The 20,265-nt window shown below is 53.7% G+C and overlaps 1 protein-coding gene across 1 annotated transcript in view; it reads right to left on the reverse strand.

Moving 5' to 3' along the window:
* Nucleotides 1–20,265, reverse strand: part of NUP210 (nucleoporin 210) — a 103,944-nt gene that overhangs the window by 12,098 nt on the left and 71,581 nt on the right. Inside the window, exons 21-31 of the mRNA XM_004033649.5 lie at nucleotides 14,843–14,971; nucleotides 13,665–13,792; nucleotides 13,417–13,552; nucleotides 11,909–11,971; nucleotides 11,527–11,706; nucleotides 9,508–9,588; nucleotides 8,459–8,590; nucleotides 7,126–7,284; nucleotides 3,963–4,054; nucleotides 2,134–2,308; nucleotides 445–620 (exon numbers count right to left, since the gene is read on the reverse strand). Of these exons, the coding sequence (XP_004033697.3) occupies nucleotides 445–620; nucleotides 2,134–2,308; nucleotides 3,963–4,054; nucleotides 7,126–7,284; nucleotides 8,459–8,590; nucleotides 9,508–9,588; nucleotides 11,527–11,706; nucleotides 11,909–11,971; nucleotides 13,417–13,552; nucleotides 13,665–13,792; nucleotides 14,843–14,971 (1,451 nt within the window). The remainder of the gene's footprint in view (nucleotides 1–444; nucleotides 621–2,133; nucleotides 2,309–3,962; nucleotides 4,055–7,125; nucleotides 7,285–8,458; nucleotides 8,591–9,507; nucleotides 9,589–11,526; nucleotides 11,707–11,908; nucleotides 11,972–13,416; nucleotides 13,553–13,664; nucleotides 13,793–14,842; nucleotides 14,972–20,265) is intronic.

The raw sequence follows: 20,265 nt of genomic DNA on the forward strand, positions 1-20,265 counted from the left end.
TCACAGGGCCCAAGAAGGGCAGAGCTGGGGCTAGAACCAGGCCTGACTCTAAACCCCAGTTCTTTCCATAAGGCAACACCCCTGACACCTGTCTTTGAATGCATTCAGCAACAGGGAAACACAACTGTGGCAGGACCTGTGGGCAGCCGAAGCTGAAGGGCCAATTTCCTGTGCCTCAGGGAGCACTCCCTGGAGCTACCCCATGCCCTGTTTCCTCCTTTGGGGGCTGATGCCTGTCTGTCTTCCTCTGAGCTGGTCTGCATCCCCCGAGGGCAGTGGTGCTTCCTCGTGGCCCTGCATGGTGCAGCATGCCCACATCTCTTGGAAACTGAAGTAATACACATCTTCCTTCAATAGCAGCAGACTTTCTGTGTTATCCCCAGTTGTCTCTACCAGGTACCAGACAGGACTTCATAGGAGAAATGACCCTTGCCCACATCCTACCTGTTAGTGGCAAAGTTGAGGACCGAATTGTGAGCATGGAAGACATCTCCAGAGTTGTCGTGGAAGTGGACAGTGAAGGTCACGGTCATTCCCAAAGGCACGGCCACCAGGGCCTCCTTGTTCTGGGTGTGCAGGACAGGGCTCATGGAAACCCTCAGGTAGGAAACAGGGGATACCTAAGGGACAACATACAGGTATGATGAGGATTCAGTGCCAGGGACTGGCCTCCAGGAAAACCCACCTCCCAAGGAGGGGACGCCTGCCCCCAGCAGGATCCACCTCAGGAACAATGCAGGGCTGGACTTAGGGGTCCTGAGAAGAGTAAAGGCCACACTCCCCAGAGTGTCCCAACCTAGTGACAAGGTTCTTACTTCCCAACACAGCAGACTGGCCTCTCTATGAGAAAACCCACCCAGGAGTGTCCCAATCCATGACTTGGATAAATGAGATCGCTATTTACATTGCAAGAGGGCCCCCTGGGCTGCAAATGTCCAGTTTCTTCAGAGAACCTGGCTCTCGGGGCATCTAAAGAAACGAAATCCTCCTCGATCGCAGGGGCAGCGCTAAGCAGGCCACAGCGTGCCCTGCAGGCCACCAGGGGAAGGAGGGAAGTGGGGATTTCTGGAGCCCAAGAACCCGAGCTCCATAAACAGCAGCCCTAGTTTCTCTGAGTCCAGGTGAAAATCTATCCTGGCTCAAAAGCTAGTGCTCCAAAGGTCTGAATTTCTTTGACAAAGTTCAGTGGTGCAGTGTCTGGTATACAGCTAGTGCTCAGTACATATTTGTTGAAATAGGATGAGCAGTCAGTCACTTTCACTCACCAAAAACTAGAGCGGGGGATTTGCTGCCAGGCACCCACTTTGAAACAAAAAGATGTGAATTAATGAAAGAGGTCTGTGACCCAGGCAGAGTCTAAAGATTTAAGTGAGTGTGTGTCTTCTGTCATCCAGGGTTCAGCAAGTGGTGATGATGAGACATGGAAAGAAAATTCCATTCAGCAAAACCCCAGGACCTGACCCAGGGATGCTGATGGAGAAGGTCCCATCCCTAAGGAACACAGAACGGCAGAGGGCAGTGCCATGATATGGCAGAAGGACACGGCCCAAACCAGACAGACCCCATCTCTCAACTCCCATACAAGCTTAAGCAAGTCACTCTCACTCTGAGCCTCAGTCTCCTTGTCTGGAAAATGGGCCACCTCATTCTCAAAACCACAGTGGATGTCATGTACTGGATGTCACGACTTGTATGGCAGGTACCGAGCACAACATTCAACGCTCTTAAGAACAGACCATGTTCCAGACACTGGGCTGGCCCAGAACAGGAGCTCCACCATGGGTGGTGATAACATTAGTGGCCAGGCACGGTGGGTGGAGCACCGACACTCCAGTCAGGAAGCTGTGGTGCCAGTCCCAGCTCTGTAACCTTACGCCAATCATGGACCTTGCTGGGCCTCATCTATGAAATGAAGTTCTTGGAATCACTGATTTCCCAAGGATCTTCGGCTCTGATAACCAGAAGATGCTGTAGCTTTTTATCTACCTAGGACCTTTGCCCCTGAGTTACTCTAAATGCCTGTCTACAGTTTCTCAGCTGGAAGGTGAACGTATTCACTTTTACGCCTGAGAGGCATATTACCTCAGTGCTATTGCTTTCATTACTCCAAAAAGGAGGAGAATGCAACCCTACCTTTACAGCAACAATGATGGTTTGGTTGGCCCCAAAGGGCTCTTGTGCAATCACTTCGATGGTGGATGTCCCGATCATAGACCCTGATGCTAGAAAGCCTTTCTCATCAACATGCACAACTGGAACCTTTTCGGGTCCATCCAGGACGCGGTAGCTCAGAAAGGCTGCACCATCCCTTTGGAAAACAAAACAGAGCTGTTTTTGTAGATGGCAGCAGTGGGAGTGGGCCTGGATACAATGCCAGGAGATCTAAGAGTCTGCGGCTCCTCATGCTCCTGGGAGGAAAAAAGGCCCAATCTTGGCCCCACGGACCTCAGGACCACGTGCCGTCAGTTGTCTGAGGCTTCATCAGTCACCCACGGAAAAGTAATTCAGAAATCCAATGGTTCCGAGCAAAGTGTGGCTTCTCACTCTTCCCAGAGCAGTGCCTGCCGTGGGTCGGCCAGCAGGGAGGGAGAGACTGTGAGGGCAGTTTCTTTCATCAGCTCCATGGGACATTTACTGTAAAATATCATTTCTGCAGCAAATTGTTCTCAATTTACTGAAGCAAGGCATCCTGGCATAGTGGAGGATGGGGCTTTGAGTCGGACAGAATCCAAAGCCGGTCCCAACATGTCCTGCCACCAGCTGTGTGCACATTATGTCCCCTCTTCTCTCGGCGTTGACTTCTTACATGGTAAAAGGTGCATAATGATCCTGTCTTGTCCTATTTCTAAGGACTGTCAACAGGATAAAAACAGGCTACCCGCTAAGAAAACTGTTAGCAAACTACTGATACTATGCACTGGGTAGGAAGCAAATTATGCCGTATCTTTTACCCTTTTACATATTTATTAATATAATAAAGAAACCCAGGAAGCAAAGGCCTCCACCTCCCAGGGCTAGTTTCCATCATCTCTGTCTCTTCCACAGCCCTATAGATGACTAGGAGCAAATGTTATTGCCTCTGCCTAAACATTCTTCCCCCACCAACCCCTTCCTCTTAACCTGGGGAACTCTTATTCATCTTTCAAGAACTCCAGCCCAAGCATCTCCATCTGGGACATGCCTCCCCTAAATCCCCATGGACAGCACCCTTCTTTGGGCTCTGGTTTGAATATTACCCCTTGCTTTTTAATAGCCTTCTCCTGCTACCCTCCTCCTGGGCACCCTATGTCACCCATATCTGTGTTCCTGGAGCCCAGCATGGAGTCTGGCACTTTATTACTTTTGGCTGAATGAAAACATGTATGTGTTTCATGCAACAAGTGTCCTGTGGCCCGTGGAGTCTCCCGCTTGGCAACTGCCATTCAAATGCAAGCCACTGTTACGAAAGGCATCCCCTTGGAATCAAAGGTAGGAATTATGTTTGCAGAAGAGCTTTAAACAGCTTTTCCCAAGCGTTACTGTGCGGCCCCCTCGCCTGGGGATCTCCCTAGGGTGCAGCTTCTCCCTGGGCAGGTCTGGGGTGGGGCTTGAGAGCTGCATCTTCTCTTCCCAGTGATGCTGATGCTTCTGGCTCATGGGCTACATTCTGAGTGGCAAGTCTTGAAACACAACATTTCTAAGCTGGTGTTTTTTTCCCTTTTAAAGACTGAATTTTAGTACCTCGCATAAAAATGTTTCTAGGCTACAAGGAGGAAAAAGAGACCCACAGTGAGAAGAGATTTCAAGAAGCAGAGGAGCACCACAGAGAAGAGAAGGAGCAGGCAGAGGCCTCACCCATTCCAAGCACAGCAGGAGAAAACCTCCCTGAAAGTACCCATGGCTCCTGACAGTGTTGACACATGAGCTGTCGGATGCAAGCACAGCCGCACAACTTTTCTGGAAACAAGAGCTGAGTCACGTACCTGTTTGTCTGCAGCTTTATATATGAGTTGGGCGACATTAATATTTGTTCTGCTTCTATTTCAGGGTTGAGCAGCTGCAGCTTCTCAAACACCTGCAAGAGAGGGCAACTTTCACTTCCGATGGGGCACTGGAGTCACATCCAGGCCAGATGTCTGCTTCTCTCCTAGCAGCAAGAGCCGAGGAGGGGCCAGAGAGGAGAAAAGCGGCTTTCTCGCCTGTCAGGTCACTGATGACATGATGTGAAGGGCTGACCTTTAAGAGGCCAAAGGTGTGGCCGGGTGCAGTAGCTCAGCCAAGGCAACACAGCAAACCCTCAGTCTCTACAAAATAATTTTAAAAATTAGCCAGGCATGGAGTGTGCAACTGTAGTCCCAGCTACTTGGGAGGCTGAGGCTTGCACTCCAGTTTGAGCAACAGAGCAAGACCCTATCTCACACACACACACACACACGCATGGCCAAAGATATGATGAGAAAAGACAGGCAGGCTCATGTTTGTGTAGTCTAATGGGAGCTCCTTCAAGGAGCCTGGAAACACAGGCCTCTCCCTCCGTGCCCAGTGAGGAAGAACTTTACCTGCCAGGATGTGAGCGCGGAGGGTAGCACACACAACTCCAGCACCAGGGTCTGCTCAGGATAACTGTGCCAGGACTGAGCCTGGGCAAGGTGCCACCGAACTGCTCCTTTCTCTCACAGAGACATCCTGCTCCTCACTGCCACTATCTCAGAACAACCCCCGTTCCACCTCCCAGGCCCCTCTGGCTGGCTCTGGCCATGTTCTTGCAGGATCCACATAGACACACACAGGGGCCTGGTGAGGAGCTCAGTCCGGCAAGTGATCAGCCTCATGAGGTCGGCTCAGATCTGATCCTGGGATGCCCAAGTGCTCCAAGGCCCTGGTGGCTCCCCGAGCCCATGGCAACAGCACTTACCTGGGAACTCCAGGCCCCTTCTCTGCAAGACTTCAGATGTGTCCACCACCTGTGTAAGTCCCCTCTCTCAGGCCCCTCAGGGCTGCTGCCTCCTCGGCCTCCCAGCCTGGCTCAGGGGCAACCACTCGCTGGCAGGTAAAGCTGTGCCCTGAGCTCCCCACTGGCCTCTGATCAGACCAGGTGGACACCCCTCGGGCCTGAGCCCTGGGCCATGGCCAATATCATCGGATCTGACGAGTGATTCTCTGAGAGGAAGATGGCCTGATTCCACCCCTCCCAGCTCCTCTGTGCTCTGTCCACGTAAGCCTAGATTTCCTTGTGTGTAACATGGTCCACAACTAACGTCCTCTCCATGCCTGTCTTGAGAGTTGTGGGCTCCATATGAGGTGACAGGAGGAGCAACACTTCCCAAACGGTGAGAAACAGCCTTTGGGAGCTGGGTGGGGTTTTGGCGTCAGGTGAGACAAGGCTGACTCGGATGCCCCCTTCCGGCATCCACACGGAAGCCACCTCACTGAGTCTGACTCGGACACACTTACTGCCCGGTAAATACATTCATAAATAGGATTCCTTCTATTTTTTTTTAAACCATGCATTCCTATTTTCTCTCTTTAGATGGAGGGGGAGTTGTAAGAGATTTCCCACTTTCCTGTTAACTGTAAGAAAAGCAACAGCATGAGCACCATGGTAAATGGCAACTGATACTTGATCTCACTGTCAGGGAGACAACAGGGAGTGGCGGGGCCTGTGGCAAACTGGAGAGTACAGCTCTAATGGAGTCAAGGTTGCTTCTCATCGCCTGCTGATTTTGCTGTGGCAGACACCATATCTTTAGGACATGCTGCATCTTAGATTTTTACCTGGAATCTTCCTATCTTTACATGACAACAAGCTGTCTCAAAGGCCTGAGTGAACCAAATAAAACACGTTTTTAGGCTGGATCCAGATTCTCTAGTTTCTGATTTACTGAAACTCCACCTGCTGTCAGATAGGGAAACAGAGGCACAGAGCTGCCAAGTGACCCAACTGAGGTTACAGAATTTGGAAGCTGCAAAACCCTGCCTTTAATTCCATGATAGGCTCCAGGACTTACTTCCTTTTAACAAAGAACATGCGTTTGGTGAGTGTGGGGATGTGCATGTGTACCTCTGTGTTGTATGTATGTGTCTCTATGTATGTGTGTCTGTGTGTGCATGTGTGTCCTGTGTGTGTGCATGTGCAGGCAGGGGTGAGGGGTTGGCAAATCGGTGGGGGTTTTTTTGTGGGTGTTTCTTTCTTGAAAAGTTTGCTTCTTTGCCCCTGATCAGGGAGGTGCTTGGGTTAGACATAGTTTATTTCTTCTTGAGGCGGGGACTAGAAACTGTTTCTTTTCTTGGGACATATAAGGAACACTTTTTGTTTTTCTTTACAGCTTAGGAGCACCCAGGGGTTACTGAGGCCCAGAGGAGCAGAACGAGGCCCTTGAAGACAAAAATGCTCTTCAGAGCCAACTTGCCAACTCTCCACCTTGCAGAGGGGCCCAGAGGGGCAGAACTCGCCCAGAGCCCATCCTATAAGTAGCAGGGACAGGCTGGATACAGACACAGGGCTGCACCCCAGGCAGGAGAACCGCTAGACGCAGTCCTGACCCCTGGCTCTGAACAAGGCGCCTCCCTCTCTGAGGCTGTTTTCCAAATGCAGACAGGGCACAGTCCCCCAGGCCTCTTGAGGCCACCCCCAACTTACCCTGTGACCTTGACCCTCCCCGCCTCAGGGGCATCAGCAGGTGGCAGCCCCTGCAGCCCCTGCCCCGCAGGCTTCACCTGAGGACTGGAGGCAGCAATACTGAAAAACATGCAAGGGAGCCCCAGCCTCTGTTGGGTGCTCTATGTGTGTTAAATAAACACAAACAATTAAATTATCAGCCACTCAGACACAGTGAGCCCCAAGCTCAGAATTCTTTGCTCTTTTGGCCACACATCAAGTGAGTTCCCACCTCCAGGCCTTTGCCAGCCCCTCCCATCCTGAAACATTACTCCTCTGTGAAGCCTTTGCTTGGCCCCACCTCTGGGCTCCCATAGCACCAATCACACCCGGATGCTTACCCCACTGCGATGGACCACTGTCATCCCCACGGACTGAGCTTCTCAGGTCTCTCAGCCCCTGCCCATGCAACATGTGGCCCCGAAGGAAGATTGGGCAGCTGGCACTTCCTCTCCCCCTTCCCTGTGACCTGTCCACCTGCCTCCTACCTGGACTTGGATCTCATCCGAGAGTTCTCTGGCCAGGCCATACAGCTGCCCCGATGTGGGGTCCACAGCCTTGACCACCACCCTCAGCCCGGTCCGGCCTTTCACCCGGCCGAGCACGTTCATGGCAAAGTTGTACTGTGACGGGAGTCGGATCGACGCCTGGGAAGACATCAAACACGTTTTCAGGGGTAAGGCCCAGGTCCCTGTGTCCTCAAAAAGGCAGAGCCGGACAGTAGCCCCAGACCCCCCAGCCCTCCAGTCCTGGTAGCTGTTGGCCTGTTCTCAAGGGCTCTGCCTTCCTGCCTGGGTTGGGTCTGCTAACCCCAGAGCTGTGCAGACCCGGCTTCTCCAGCATACGTGCCCGGGTCCTGCCCTGCCTGCATCGCACAACATGCACAGATGCATTTGGAAAACACTGGGCCCACCCACATAAGCCAGGGGCCTTCATGACAGGATGTCCCTCAGACTTCAGTGCTTCTAGGTCACCTAGAGCGATGCTGGGTTTTGCAGTGTGTCCCTGCAGACTATGCTGTTTTGGGATATCTGCTAATAAGTCTCACTGTTTGTGTTCCACGGGAGCAATCTGGGGGAGCCCCCGGGCACCAGGGACAGGACTCTGTTCCCACTGGGTGGGGTCGGGGGGCATTCGTCCTACACTAGACAAGCTTCAGGCAGCCTTTAGGAAATCCCATCCCTGGGCTTCGGTCTCTTTCCAGGCCTCCATCCCCACTGTCCCTGAACCAGGCAGGGAGCGACCTTTCAAGCCACCCTCCACTTGGGTCCTGTGTGTCCAAGGCCCACCTGGGCTTGAGCCTAGAGTCACAGGGGCTGGTGCCCAGTACCATTTCCCCACTGGCTTGCTGGGCAACCCTGGGCAAGTCCCTTCCCATTTCTGGCCTCAGTTAACACAGACGGACTTAGTAGTCTCCCTGGCACCTTCCAGCTCTGACATCTTAGGAGAAGCCAGGGTCCCTCGCTGGGCTAAGGGAAGGGGAATTTGGCCTCTGGGATGAACCAGGAGAAACCGAGGGCTGCCAGGCATCATCTCAGAAAATGGTCAGAAGCTGCAGACTCTGACCTCCCAGGACTTTTGTGACTTCCTCACACGGCTGCTTCTGTTAGGAGAGGCACCTACTCGCCCCGTCTATGTGTTTAGCATTTGGGAGAAGGGAGTCCCGATGAGCCTCGGGAGAGGGAAGAAAGTGGGAGGGCCTCTCTAGGTGTGAGGGTGGGGACTTCCTGTGGGACAATGTGGCAGGAACCCTCTCTGCCCCTCGGGGTGCTGGCCTGGGACAGGGGTGGGAGGTGAGCTCTGGGGGGGGTGGTTACCTACCTCGTGGTGCCGGCCTCGGAGGTCCAGGACGTCCCGCTTGGTGACAGACCAGTGGAAGGTCAGGCCTGGCACGGCATTGCCAAAGGAGAAAGGGTTCTGGTGGTTGGTGATGCCGGTGACATAGATGGGCATCTGCAGGGGAGAAGTCAGGCCCAGTGAGCAGTAGCTCCCAGCACTGGGAATGCCCCCAGAAGCTTTGCTGCCTCCTTCAAGCAGTGGGAGATGAACCCAATTCCTCCCCAACTAGAGAAGAGCATGGCACAGGTTTGGGAATTTTGATGAAATATCAAACGAGCAAACCAGAGGTGGGACTGTTTTCCCCACACTGTCCCTCCCCTGCAGCGGGCTGCGCCTCTCCATGGCCAAGAGACTCATTTCCAGAAGGAGTCCCTGGAGCTCTAGGAGGCCATGGGTCCCCCAGCAGCACAGCTCGTGCTGCCCCACAGTGCTGGTTCCTCCGGGCCCCTCTCTCCTAATCTAGCTGGGGTCCCTGCTCACAGGGCATGTGTGGGTGGGGTCCCCGGCTCCTTTAGTCTCTATTTGCTGTGTCGGCTTGAGGGCACAGGTGGAGGCAAGATGGCAAAAGGCCACAGCAGGTGTTGTGCCAGGCTGCCCAGTCCACTCCCAGTGCTGCCACTTCCTAGCTGTGTGGCCCTGGGCACGGGTCTTAAGCTTTCTGTGTGTTCATTTGCTCATCTGAGACACGAAGATGGTTCTGACACCAGCCTCCCAGGGCTGCTATGAACACCAAATGGATTAATGTCCAAGACAGCACGGAGTCGAGTAAGTGCCACAGTCACTGTGCTCCTGTTAGGCACCTGGTGCTATTCCAGATGTGGGAAGGTGACAGGCCAGCAGGAAGCAGGCCTTCATCAGTGGCTACCAGAGAGCAATGGAGGGTGTCTCCCTGGGTGGGGACAGGTGGGAAGCAGGCCCTAGATACCCGGGCCAGGCAGATGGAGGAGGTGGAGAAGCACTCTAACTTGAGGACAGGGTTCCAGCAGTGGCTCTTCGGGAACCAGGATTCAGAGCCCAGGAGGTCCCCTCACCTGGGTGCCCGTCCTCATCCGCATGATGGGGGCGCGGATCCTCACGGCCCGTAGCAGCAGCACCTCCACCTGCACGAGGTCCTGGGGAAACAGGGTGGCACTTAGGTGTGGGGATGCAGTGCTGGCCAGGGATGTTTCAGGAAGGGACCCCTCAAGGGAAGCAGGCTGCGGCTCAGAGTCTGTGGCGAGAAGGCCCCTCAGGATGACCAGCACCTTGCTCCTCTGCCGAGGGAGGCCTGGCTTTGTGAGTGGCTCGCCCCTCATGGGCCAGCCACTGCCTCTCCCAAGGCCCCGCAGGTCCCAACCCAGTACCCTGAGGCTGCTGCCCTGTCTGATCCAGCTGTTCCAGGTCAGCACTGCAGACTTGGGGCCGGGGACTGGTACCTGCTCTTCCTTAGGCCTGGCTGCCCTCAAGCAAAAGGTCTCCAGGCCCTCCCAACCCCAAATCCAGCCTGCCTGTCTCTGACTGAGCAGGGTACAGGGACGAATGCAGGAGCCCTGTAGAGTCTGATCAGAACTTATAACCTCCTTCATTCTGAACTCCACACTCCTATTAATCTGGCCAAAGACTAACTCTCCTGGCTTCTTCCTAGTGCTGCTGAGTCATGCTGAACTGAGGCTATTAAAACCCTTAGACTCTCTGACGTGCTCATGCTGAGCCCATCTTGAGGCTCATGACTTGGGCTAATGCCTGGCACACAGTAAGTGCTTGATAAGCACCCATTCCCCTCCTTTCACTCATCTTTCTGCTCAGTCTCCTCCTGCTAGTCCTGGCCCACCCCACGGCCTTGGGGTGCTGGTTGTGTGATCTGGATTGGACAGATGGAACTGGAAGCATCTGACCAGAATCACATTCCAGGCATGGACAAGGGGCCGCAGGTGAAACCCCTGCCTGCCTGGGCTCAGAACATGCCTTTCAGATAGGGCTCGTGGTGCAGCCCCTCCACCTGCCAAGGACCACCAGGGCCTTTCCCCAGCACCTCCCCAACCTGCCAGATGGGGGACCTAGAAGGGAGGGTGCCCAGCAAGGTTAGACCACAAAGACAAGGAATACTCAGGGCCCTGTGCCCCTCTTGCTGAATTTCTAGCCAGCTGCCCTTTACCTACGCCCTCAGGAGAAAAATCAGCCAGCTCCTGAGGCTGCACTCCTTTTTAGAGAAAAAAAAAAACACAGAGTCTCCTGTGGTCCGGAATGTCACGCTCCAGGAAGCCCATCTGAACCCTACCCCATCCCCAGGACAGGTTTTTACATCCCCAAGGCTTTCTCTTTGTCTTCATAATTGACACACACTGGGAAAAGGAGTAAATCAATGAACTCAATGATGGATCAAAGTCAGCCTCCGAGAACAAGCACTTCCCTGCATCCCCTCTAGGGCGGTGCACTTGCCAGCTTCTGGGGTGCTGTGTTTACAGGTTCTGAACTCAGGACTGCACGGACTGCTTCCAGGGGACCTAGTTCTCATGAGGAATGGTATGACTGACTTTGAAACAGGTTTCTGTCCACAGTTGCATTACACATCACAGAAGGCTCTTCTTACAGACCAGGTTTCTGGCGCAGCTGTGAGTGGAACCCCAAAGCAGCCTTCCGAGATGCTTCTGCAAGTCACTGCTGGCGAAGGAGGTCAGGGAGAATGCAAAGGCCCTGATTTTAGCCCTGAGCCTTGAGAGGATTCAAGGAGATGAAGGCAAAGTGCTCAGAGCAGCGTCTGCCTTCACCATGATTGCCATCATCCTCCACTGGAAGGGCCCTTTGGGGCTAGAGGTTGCTGAACACCCTGTCCCGTAAGGAGCAGCTGGAAGGACTGGGAGACTCAGCCTGGAGAAGAACAACCAATGGGGGTCTGGGTGCTCCCATATTGGCAGGGCTGTCCTGCACCAGGGCCCCTGCAGGGACTGCAGACCCAGGGGGCAGAAGCAGCACCCTTGGAGAGGGGTGGTCCTCAGAGGTAGAACTCAAACACAGTAAAGAGGCTTCTGTCCCAGGCACAGCTGCCCAGTCTCCAATAGCACGCCTGTTACCTGAGAGATGATGACCACCTTGCCGGTCTCTGCATCCACTGCCTGCACGAGCCCAGACACAGTGCCGTTCCCGACGGCGAGGCCCTGTACCAGCCCAGCAGCGCTCACCAGCGCAACGCTCTCATTGCTGATGGAGAAAAGGATGTTGGACTGAGGCTGGGGGCCGCCCTCGGAGGTGACCTGAGCGGGGAGGAAACAGCGGTGTGTCAGTGCCCGTCATGCCAGGCAGCCCGCACCTCCCACTCAGAGAGCCAGGGCCCCAGTGCAGGCAGCTTCTGCCTTCTTCTCCCAGTCACTGCACGCAGGGCCAGAGGCGGCGTGCCTGGAACCGGGTGGTGGCCTGCACTGGGGCTGGAGCAGGACGTGGCCTCTTGGCTCTCACCTGCATCGTGGCCCCGATAAGCAGTGTCACCTTCCTGGGCATCAGCCTGAACGGGGGAAAGACCTGTTGGGAGACACAGGAGAGAAAGGACTACTGTGCCCCAAGCCCATGGCGCCAAGCATAACTCACACACTACATGTTTCGTGAGAGGAAAACCTGGGACATGGACATCACTCCTCTCTGAGCAGTGACCAGGGGGCCCAGGGTCCTGGGCCAATGCTGGGGGCTGTCTCCCAGCCACTGGCCGAGGCTCCCTGGTTCTCTGGGGTGTGTTCTTCTGTTTGTAACTGTGTTTCACTTTCCCTAGATGTTAAAACCCAAAAGCTGGGCCGTCCCCTTGGAGGGATGGCTTTTATGCAGTTGAGCCATCCCCTTAGAGCAGCGGTTCTCAGTGTGTGGTCACTAAGCAGCAATGTCAGCAGCGCCTGGGGACACATTAGCAATGTACAGCCCCAGCCACCTGGCCTGTGGAGCCAGAGGTGGCCCCACAGGACAGCCCTGCCGATATGGGAGCACCCAGACCCCCAGAGGTTGCTCTTCTAGCACACCCTCTGGATTAGCCTGGGAGGAGACCAGGGACGTTGGTGCCACTCTGTGCAGCAGGTGAAGCCCCCACCTGCTCCTCCTGAAACCCCTACAAGAGCCTGCCTGGCAAGAGTAGGTGAGTGAACGCAGGAGGTGGCCAGGGTGCTACTTGTGTGGGAGTATCGGTCTCTGCAGCTGTGCTATTGATGGGCAGAAACAAATTTCTCATCACCAGAAGGTGCACCTCCATCTAGAGACACAGATGGCACCCACCTGCTTCGGATCACAGATTAATGACGCTCACCAGCCCCCGAGTGGCCCGGATGCAGGGTGGATGCTGGCAGGGCTGGTTTAATGCTGCTGCTGTGAATAGACTTAAAACGATGCCTGGGCCACAACTGCCATGGCCTGTGGCTGCAGTGGGGCTCCTGTCATAACCTAATGCCCTGAGACAGCCCCATACCACACACTGAGCCGGTGCGGGGACCTCAAAGCTCCCTTCATCCAGGAATCATCTACTTCAGGAGTTCCCTTTATGATACCTCTGCTCACGCAGCCCCTGCGACAGGTGCCCACTGCCCTCGAAGTGCCTGTTCTAAGGCTCAGGACCAATGGTTAAGGAGTTCTTCTACACATGAGTCAGCATCTGTCTAAGCTTCCACCCAGTCAGTGCTTTCTGGGAATGGTCCTGGTGTGTCCCCTTGCCATGTGACCAGGCACACCCCTTCTCTGAGCCACACAATCCCCCATGTCACAGAGGAAAAGTCAAGTCACTTGGCCCCCTCCCTCTGGTTCTGCCAGTCTAACTTTGCTGCCTCCCAGATCCCTAGAGCTAGTAACAGCTGCCTTTTGATGAGAGGACATTGTGGGACACAGATTTTTATATGGCTTCTCTACAGTAGCTTCCTGGACTGTACTATAAAGACACTCCCAACCCCCAGCACTGGGCTGATCCCACATGGTGTGGGAAGAACCCATCTTACTTCAATCTGTTGTGGGGCTGAGTTGATTCTCTGTCCGGCTTTATTGGTCACACTTGCAGTTAGACTGGTCTGGCCGATGGCCACACCGCGGATGAGGAATGTGATGGTGTAGTTGTCAAGGGCTTCATCAAGGGCCCTGAAACAGAGGGAAGGGCTGGGACTTCTCCAAGACCACCCCATGGGAAAGGCTGCAGCTGGGGTTAGCACTGTCTCTGAGGTGCCCTCCTCTGACCCCTAGGAGAACTCACACCAGTGTAATGATCGGGGAGGCTGCTCGGAGCTTCAGGTCCATGAAGGGGAAGTATTGGGCCAGGAAGGGCTTCTTGTGCAAGTCCAGCACGCGGACGTATGCCTTCACTGTCTTCCCAATCTCCACCTGCATCATGGGGACAGAGGTTCAGGGGCAGCCTCCAAAAGACCAATCCTACCATCTATGGTGCCCCATGACTTTCTGAGATAGCATCACCAACCTCAACCCACAGACCTGGGAATCAGGAGAGTCACCCAGGTTGACTTCTGGACTATTAGCTAGTCAGCAAATGAAAATCGATGAGGGGGAGCTTGCAGATACTTAGAGGCATAAATTCCACATTCTACTCTTAAGTAACTAATACACTAATTAGGCAGATGAGACACCACTTAGAACAGCAGCATCCAGTAGGAGCTCAATAAATGCTCACTGACTGAACAGCTCACACCTGGCAGTGTATAATACAGTAAGAACTTTAGGAAATGAGAATCAAAATACACAGCGAAGAAACAGATGATTAGCAAACAGCAGTGGAAATGAGATTATAGGAGGAGTATGTGAGGCTGGGTACAGCATATTAGCTTCTTAAGGAGCCTAAGCCACATGAACACTCCCCTTTTAATTACCAGCCCTTCTATCCACTGAGGAACCTGACCGCAACCCTCTGGAAGCCCAGCTTCAGTCACCTCAGATATCTGGAGTAATAAAAATTCTGTATCAGTGTGAAAGATAAACCGAGATCTATTCCTTGTCTCTTTTTGCAATGGCGCTTGGCATGGGTGAGTTGTACTCATTTGCCACTGACACCCCAGAGAACCCAAAACCTATATTCTGGGAAGAAAATACATGCTCAGCAGGGCATATGCCTCGTTGGTTAATAACCTACACCAGCCAGAAGACATGAATTCCCAGGTCATGGCTAATTTAGAGACAGCAGGATTTACTGCCAAGCCTCATGGGTACGTCATCTGGGATGAAGAAGTCCCTTACTGAAGGGACTCTGGATCCTCCACACGGAGCGAAGGAGATGGGAGACAGCTCTGCAAGCTCACAGGGGAAGGGATGCAGACCACAGGAGCAAAAGCAAAGGCCATGCGGAACATTCCTCCCACAGTCCCCTCCCTCCCAGTTCCTGCAGGTCAGCCGAGGGTGCCCCGTCATGAAGCTTCCACTGACCTTGTCAACCACACGGATGTACAGCTCCTGAATGTCCGACACGTAAACCACAGCCTTGGCTGGGGCCGGGAAGACGAGGCACAAGTCATGGATCATGATGGTGGATGAGCCCGGGAGCAAAGGGTGCACCTGCAAGGTTGGGGCGGAGGTGGAGGGGTGGGTGGTGGGTTATGCAGCTGCAGGGCCCCCCTCTGCTCAGGTTCGTGAGCAGTGCCTCGCCCTCAGCACCAGCCTATCACCTCATGGGATGCCAGTGGCAGAGCCCGCCAGGCCAGCACTGGGAAGCAGTGGACAAGGGAAATCCTACCCCAAGTAGTGCCCTGGCCACCTCTCATCATGAGCCCCACTGCTGGCCAGGAGATGGGCTTGGGATATAACACATTAGTGCCAGGCTGGATCTCACAGAGCAATGATCTCCACTTGCGCATTTTACAAAGAGAAGAAAATGGAAGCTGCTCCAAGGGGGCCAGTCAGCAGCCTTGGGACGTGCACCAACTTGAGGGCAGAGTGAGGATGCAGTCCCAGGATGCCACATCCTGAGCTGGCCACCTGCTGCTGCAGCCCTGGTGCTAGAGAAGCACCCCATGGGGGTCTTCTATGAAACCGCAAGTCAGGGGCTGGCAGAAAACAAGGCAGATGCTTTCCCATGGCAGCTTGCACAGGAAGTCCCAATCAGACTGATGGAACCACAGAGCCTGGGAGTGACCCGCAAGGCCACCCCAGTGTGAGCTATGTGCATCTCGCTCATCTTTGTGTCTCATCACATCCCTAGCTCTGTGTGAAGCAGTGACTGCCAAGGTGTTGTGAGTGAATGAACAAATCAGAGCTAGTTTTTCCCAGCCTATTCACTGCCAGAGACCCTTTTAACATTTGTTTATTTTATTTATTATTTTTAGAGACAGGGTCTCACTCTGTCCCCAAGGCTGGAGTGCAATGACGGGATCACAGCTCACTACAACCTCAAACTCCTGGGCTCAAGGCAAGAGCCCACCTTTTAACCCTTTTCTCTCTATCCACTTTTAGGGATTCTACCTTTAAGACTCTCTCCCCTAAGAAAGTGCATCACAATCACCCTTTCATGCTGCAGAAGATGGGCATTCACACAAGTAACATGTCTGTTTATGATGGAATTCACACAGCTTGTCTTACTGCTTAGGCGCATATTTCACTCAGGTGGTCTTGGAGCTGGGCAAGTAGGGACAGGCCATGAGGCGAGTCCAGCAGGCTGCCCCACTCCTCTATCTGGGCCTGGCTTTGTTGCTTGCTCTTTGTGGTCTCATATTCATGGGGTGGGGAGCAACAGGTTTTAAAGTAAGCACTTCAGGGTTTGCAAAGCTAGAGTTTCAATATCAAGAAGCTACAGAAAAATAAAAAATAAAAATAAATAAAATAAAAATAAAGTTTCTGACCCAAAGGTAACAACCAAATAGGATCACATCACACCCAACATCAACCCCTCAACAGCTGCCCAGTGCTCTGAGAATGAGCTCAAAGCCTTAGCATGCCCTGTAAAGCCTGGTATGGCCTGACCCCTGCCTCCGCTCCAGATTCCATGCACATCACCCTCCCCCACTACACTTACGCTCCAGCCACGCAGGCCTTCTCTCCCACTCATACAGACAGCTTGCTGCTGCCTGCCTCCGGGCCTCGCAGCCCACCTTAAAGACCTGGACTCTTTCCCCAGCCTCCACCTGCTGGCTCCAAGTCATCCTTCAGGCCCAGGTCCAGCGTCCTTCCTCAGAACAGTCTTCCCTCATCCACGTCAGCTCCTCCAGCACCTCTTCTCCCCTCTTCCGGGGGCTGGGCCTGCCGGGTGCCATCAGTGTTGATGGGACCCTCAGTGCACTTGGCCTTCCCCTCCAGGCTGTCCCTAGCACTCACATGCCCTCGGGACTCAGCCCAGCATCTGGTACAGCCTAGCCTCCTATGAGCACATCTTGATTGGATGAAGATCCAGGGCTGCTGCTCTGAGTAATTCTGGATAAAGTCATGGAACCTGGTGCTCCAGCCTGCTCAACTTTACAGAGTAAAACCAGCTTTGTTAAGACTTGGAAATTCTGAAAATCACCTGCAACCCTCGTGGACCTTCACTTATTTGGAAAGTGCTGATTCTGGTCCAACCACTTCAATGTGCAAGTGAGTTAACTGAGGCCCAGATGATGGGACAGGGATATGGCTTTGAAAAGGCAGAGCTGGGGATAGAACCAAATACCCTAACTCCCAATTTAGGCTCCTCCCCCGACTCTCCACTTCCCAGGGGAATGGGGCTGGAGGCCTCCTGCAGCCAGAATGGAACTGCGGGGCTGGGGAGGAGGGAGAGTGGACAAAAGCAAAGGCCTAGCTGAGAAGAGCCCAAGCCCACAGCTGGCTGGGGGCACGGAGGATCAACGAGCTGGCCCGAGCTGCACACACCACCCGTGTAATGATGGGTACATCAATACAGACAAAGCATGCCTGGGTTATTCCACACAATGACTTACAGTAGATGAATAAAGATCCCGGAGTGGACGTCACACTTATACTACAAAACAATAGCTTTGTGTCTGGAGCCATTGCCACATAAGCCTGGTGTCAAGTATGGGCTGAGGAGCAGGGTCCAGGAACCACCAGGTTTCTGGTTTTGCTGGGGCTGATTGACCCCAGGTTATTACATTTCTCTCAAAGAAAACTCATTGAAAAATTACAGAGAGTAATGACAGGTTTCTTTGAGAACCCAATTTAAGGCTCCAACCTGAAACTCCTACTATAGTTACTGCTGTCAGGAGTGGGCAGGTCCTTCACAGTGTGAAGAAATTCCATAGTGCACCGACTGCGGAGCCCCACGCAGGGCAACACAGGGCAATGCAGGGAAGGGCTTTTTCTCTCTTTTTTTCTCCTTTAAAAGAACCATCTTGTACATTTTAAACAAAGACATAAAATGGCAGTGGGGAAATCAATTGCTCTTCCACTCAATTTCCCAGGGGATGGGCATCCAGCTACCACCTCTGGAGCCCTCGAAGCGTGGCCTGCCCCTCAGGCTGGTGCACAGCAGCTAAATGCACCCCACAGCGATGCTGTAAGGGGGTGCCCCCCAGGCCACTCTGGAGGCTTGGGTAATGGAGGGCACTTGGCCGCTAGCTGGTGGCAGAGTGAGACCCTGCACCCACTCCTAACTACACTGTGCATGCAGCTTACACCACACAGCTTCTCCGTGCGTTCTGGACACACCTGCTTCCTGATTGACACATGGGAGAATGTTTGCGAGGGGAAAGAGGTAATGGTGACCCATGCCCAGGATGAATTTTAATTTCTGAGTGTTGAAGGTGCCACCTGAGAACATTGGGAAACACTGAGCCAAGAGGAAAGTTCTGTCAAGTCAGAGATGACAAATGTGTCATTGCTCATTAAGACGCTGAGTGCAGCCAGAGGCAGCTCTGCGCATGTGGGGGCTGAAACTGTCAAATACCTTGGAGCTTGCCAGGCCCCAAGGCTCTGCGTACATCATCTCGGTCCCCGCTTCCTGGAGCCGTGATCACATTTCAGATTTGTCCCGACAGGTGGCGACTGCAGGGGATAAGGGACCTTGCAGCTATTTTTGAACGTCACTGGAGCCATCGGCTTCCATTTCCTGCAGGCTGCTTGTCAACGTCACGTGATGGGCCAGAAAGTGCCAAGCGAGTGTGCCCCTGATTACCCGCCCTCAAGGCAAGCAGGGAAGGACCTAAGCTCACATGAAAATCACAGGCACTGAGTGGGGCCCTGGCCTGGATGCTGGATGAAACTTCACACAGGGACCCGGCCAGCCCTGTGACCTTCCCAAGGGCGAGGACTGGGGACGTGCACCACTGTCCACAGATCAGTCTCAGGGAAAAGGTGGATGCACCTGACTTCAGGCCCTGCAATTGCCACCCACTCCCCACTCATCCTGGACACATGTCCTCACCTGAACAATGGCCCCATGACGGGCTGCGCCTCACAGGACCCAGGAGATGGAGAGAAGCAGCCGCAGCTCATAGGACCCAGGAGATGGAGAGACACAGCTGCGGCTCACAGGAGCTGGGCCCCCCGGCTTCATTCCCTCCTGAATCCGCAGTGCTTAACACAGCACCTGGCACACGATAAGCACTCCAGCGTCTCTGAGTGCACGAGTTAATGGGAAATGTAAAGTGCCCAGCAGGCTCCTTCCCCTGCTCTGGTCATCTCATGGGTTCCGCCTGGAGGACTTGATTGAAATGTAAAGAATCGTTGAAAAGAAGGAAAACTTAGGCTTAAATCGGATAAACACTCCTATGTGCAAACCAGCCGAAAACAAAATAAAGGCCCTTACAGAGCGTTCTGGGGCTGTGTGAGCAAAATTCATCACGGCCCTGCACAGTCCATGTGTGGGGATAAAAACCCCCACAGAGAGCCCCAGAGAGCCCCCCAGAGACACTCCAAAGCCACACATGCCTGCAAGCTATCCTTGCCTGCTGAATATGTATCAACAGGAAGGAAAGAAACCCTTTCTGTGAGCTAACTGGGGAGCACCGGGGGCTTGTCTATCTCTGTGCTGCTGCTCAGCAGCTGGAAAAAGCCACAGCCACGAGTAGACATCCCTCGGAAACAGTCGCCTGCAACTGTTTCTGAAGCAACCAGGACTTGCTGCTGACGTCAATACTCCCTGGAAAATTCCTCCTGCAGGCTTCAGAAGAGACCAGAGGAACCAGGGCCTGATTGGAGTTGCGAGAGTCTTTGGCACAAGCCTGAAATGAAGGGAGGTGAAGACCCCAGTGGGCAGGGCGCCTCCATGGAAGGAAACTTCTGGACCAGAGCAGTTCGCAGGGCCTGTGGCACGGGCTGCTGCTTGCCATAGGGGAGACTCGTCCCAGGTCCTGCCTGCAATGGGCACTCTGTGCCACTCAACCAGGCCAGTGGCCATTCCACAATTCAGAAAGAGAGTGCCAGAGCTCCCCTGTGGCCACCTGTAAAACAGAACTGCAGAGGCACTCCTAGAATTGCAGCATTTTAGGATTCAAGAGGGGTTTAAAGGTCTCCTGGGGAAACTTGACTCCATGCTGGAATCCCACCTTGAGTCTTTCAGACAAGTGTCCCAGCTTCTGCTCAAATGCCTCCAGAGACAGGGAGCTCACTACCTACAGCAGCAGCCTAGTCCATCACCGACCTCTAGGAACTCTTGTTCTTGGAGAAAAGGTCTCCCTCTGGTCACAAGTCCACCCTCAGAGCTTGCACAGAATGACAGGTGCAAGGTAAATGTGAATGAGAGGGTGCCTCGGTTTCACTGGCACTGTACACATTTTTCCCTAACTTGGAACTCCCCTCTTCTTGGTAATGGGGAAGTTTTTATTAATTTCCAAAAATAAACAAAACAAGGCATATGTCAAGCAGTCAGAATTAAGATGTAAGGTTCTCTTCACTCGCATGGCTGGAGGAAGAGCTGGGGAATT

The sequence above is a fragment of the Gorilla gorilla genome, chromosome 2 (assembly GCF_029281585.2).
Source record: "Gorilla gorilla gorilla isolate KB3781 chromosome 2, NHGRI_mGorGor1-v2.1_pri, whole genome shotgun sequence".
Lineage (NCBI taxonomy): Eukaryota > Metazoa > Chordata > Mammalia > Primates > Hominidae > Gorilla > Gorilla gorilla.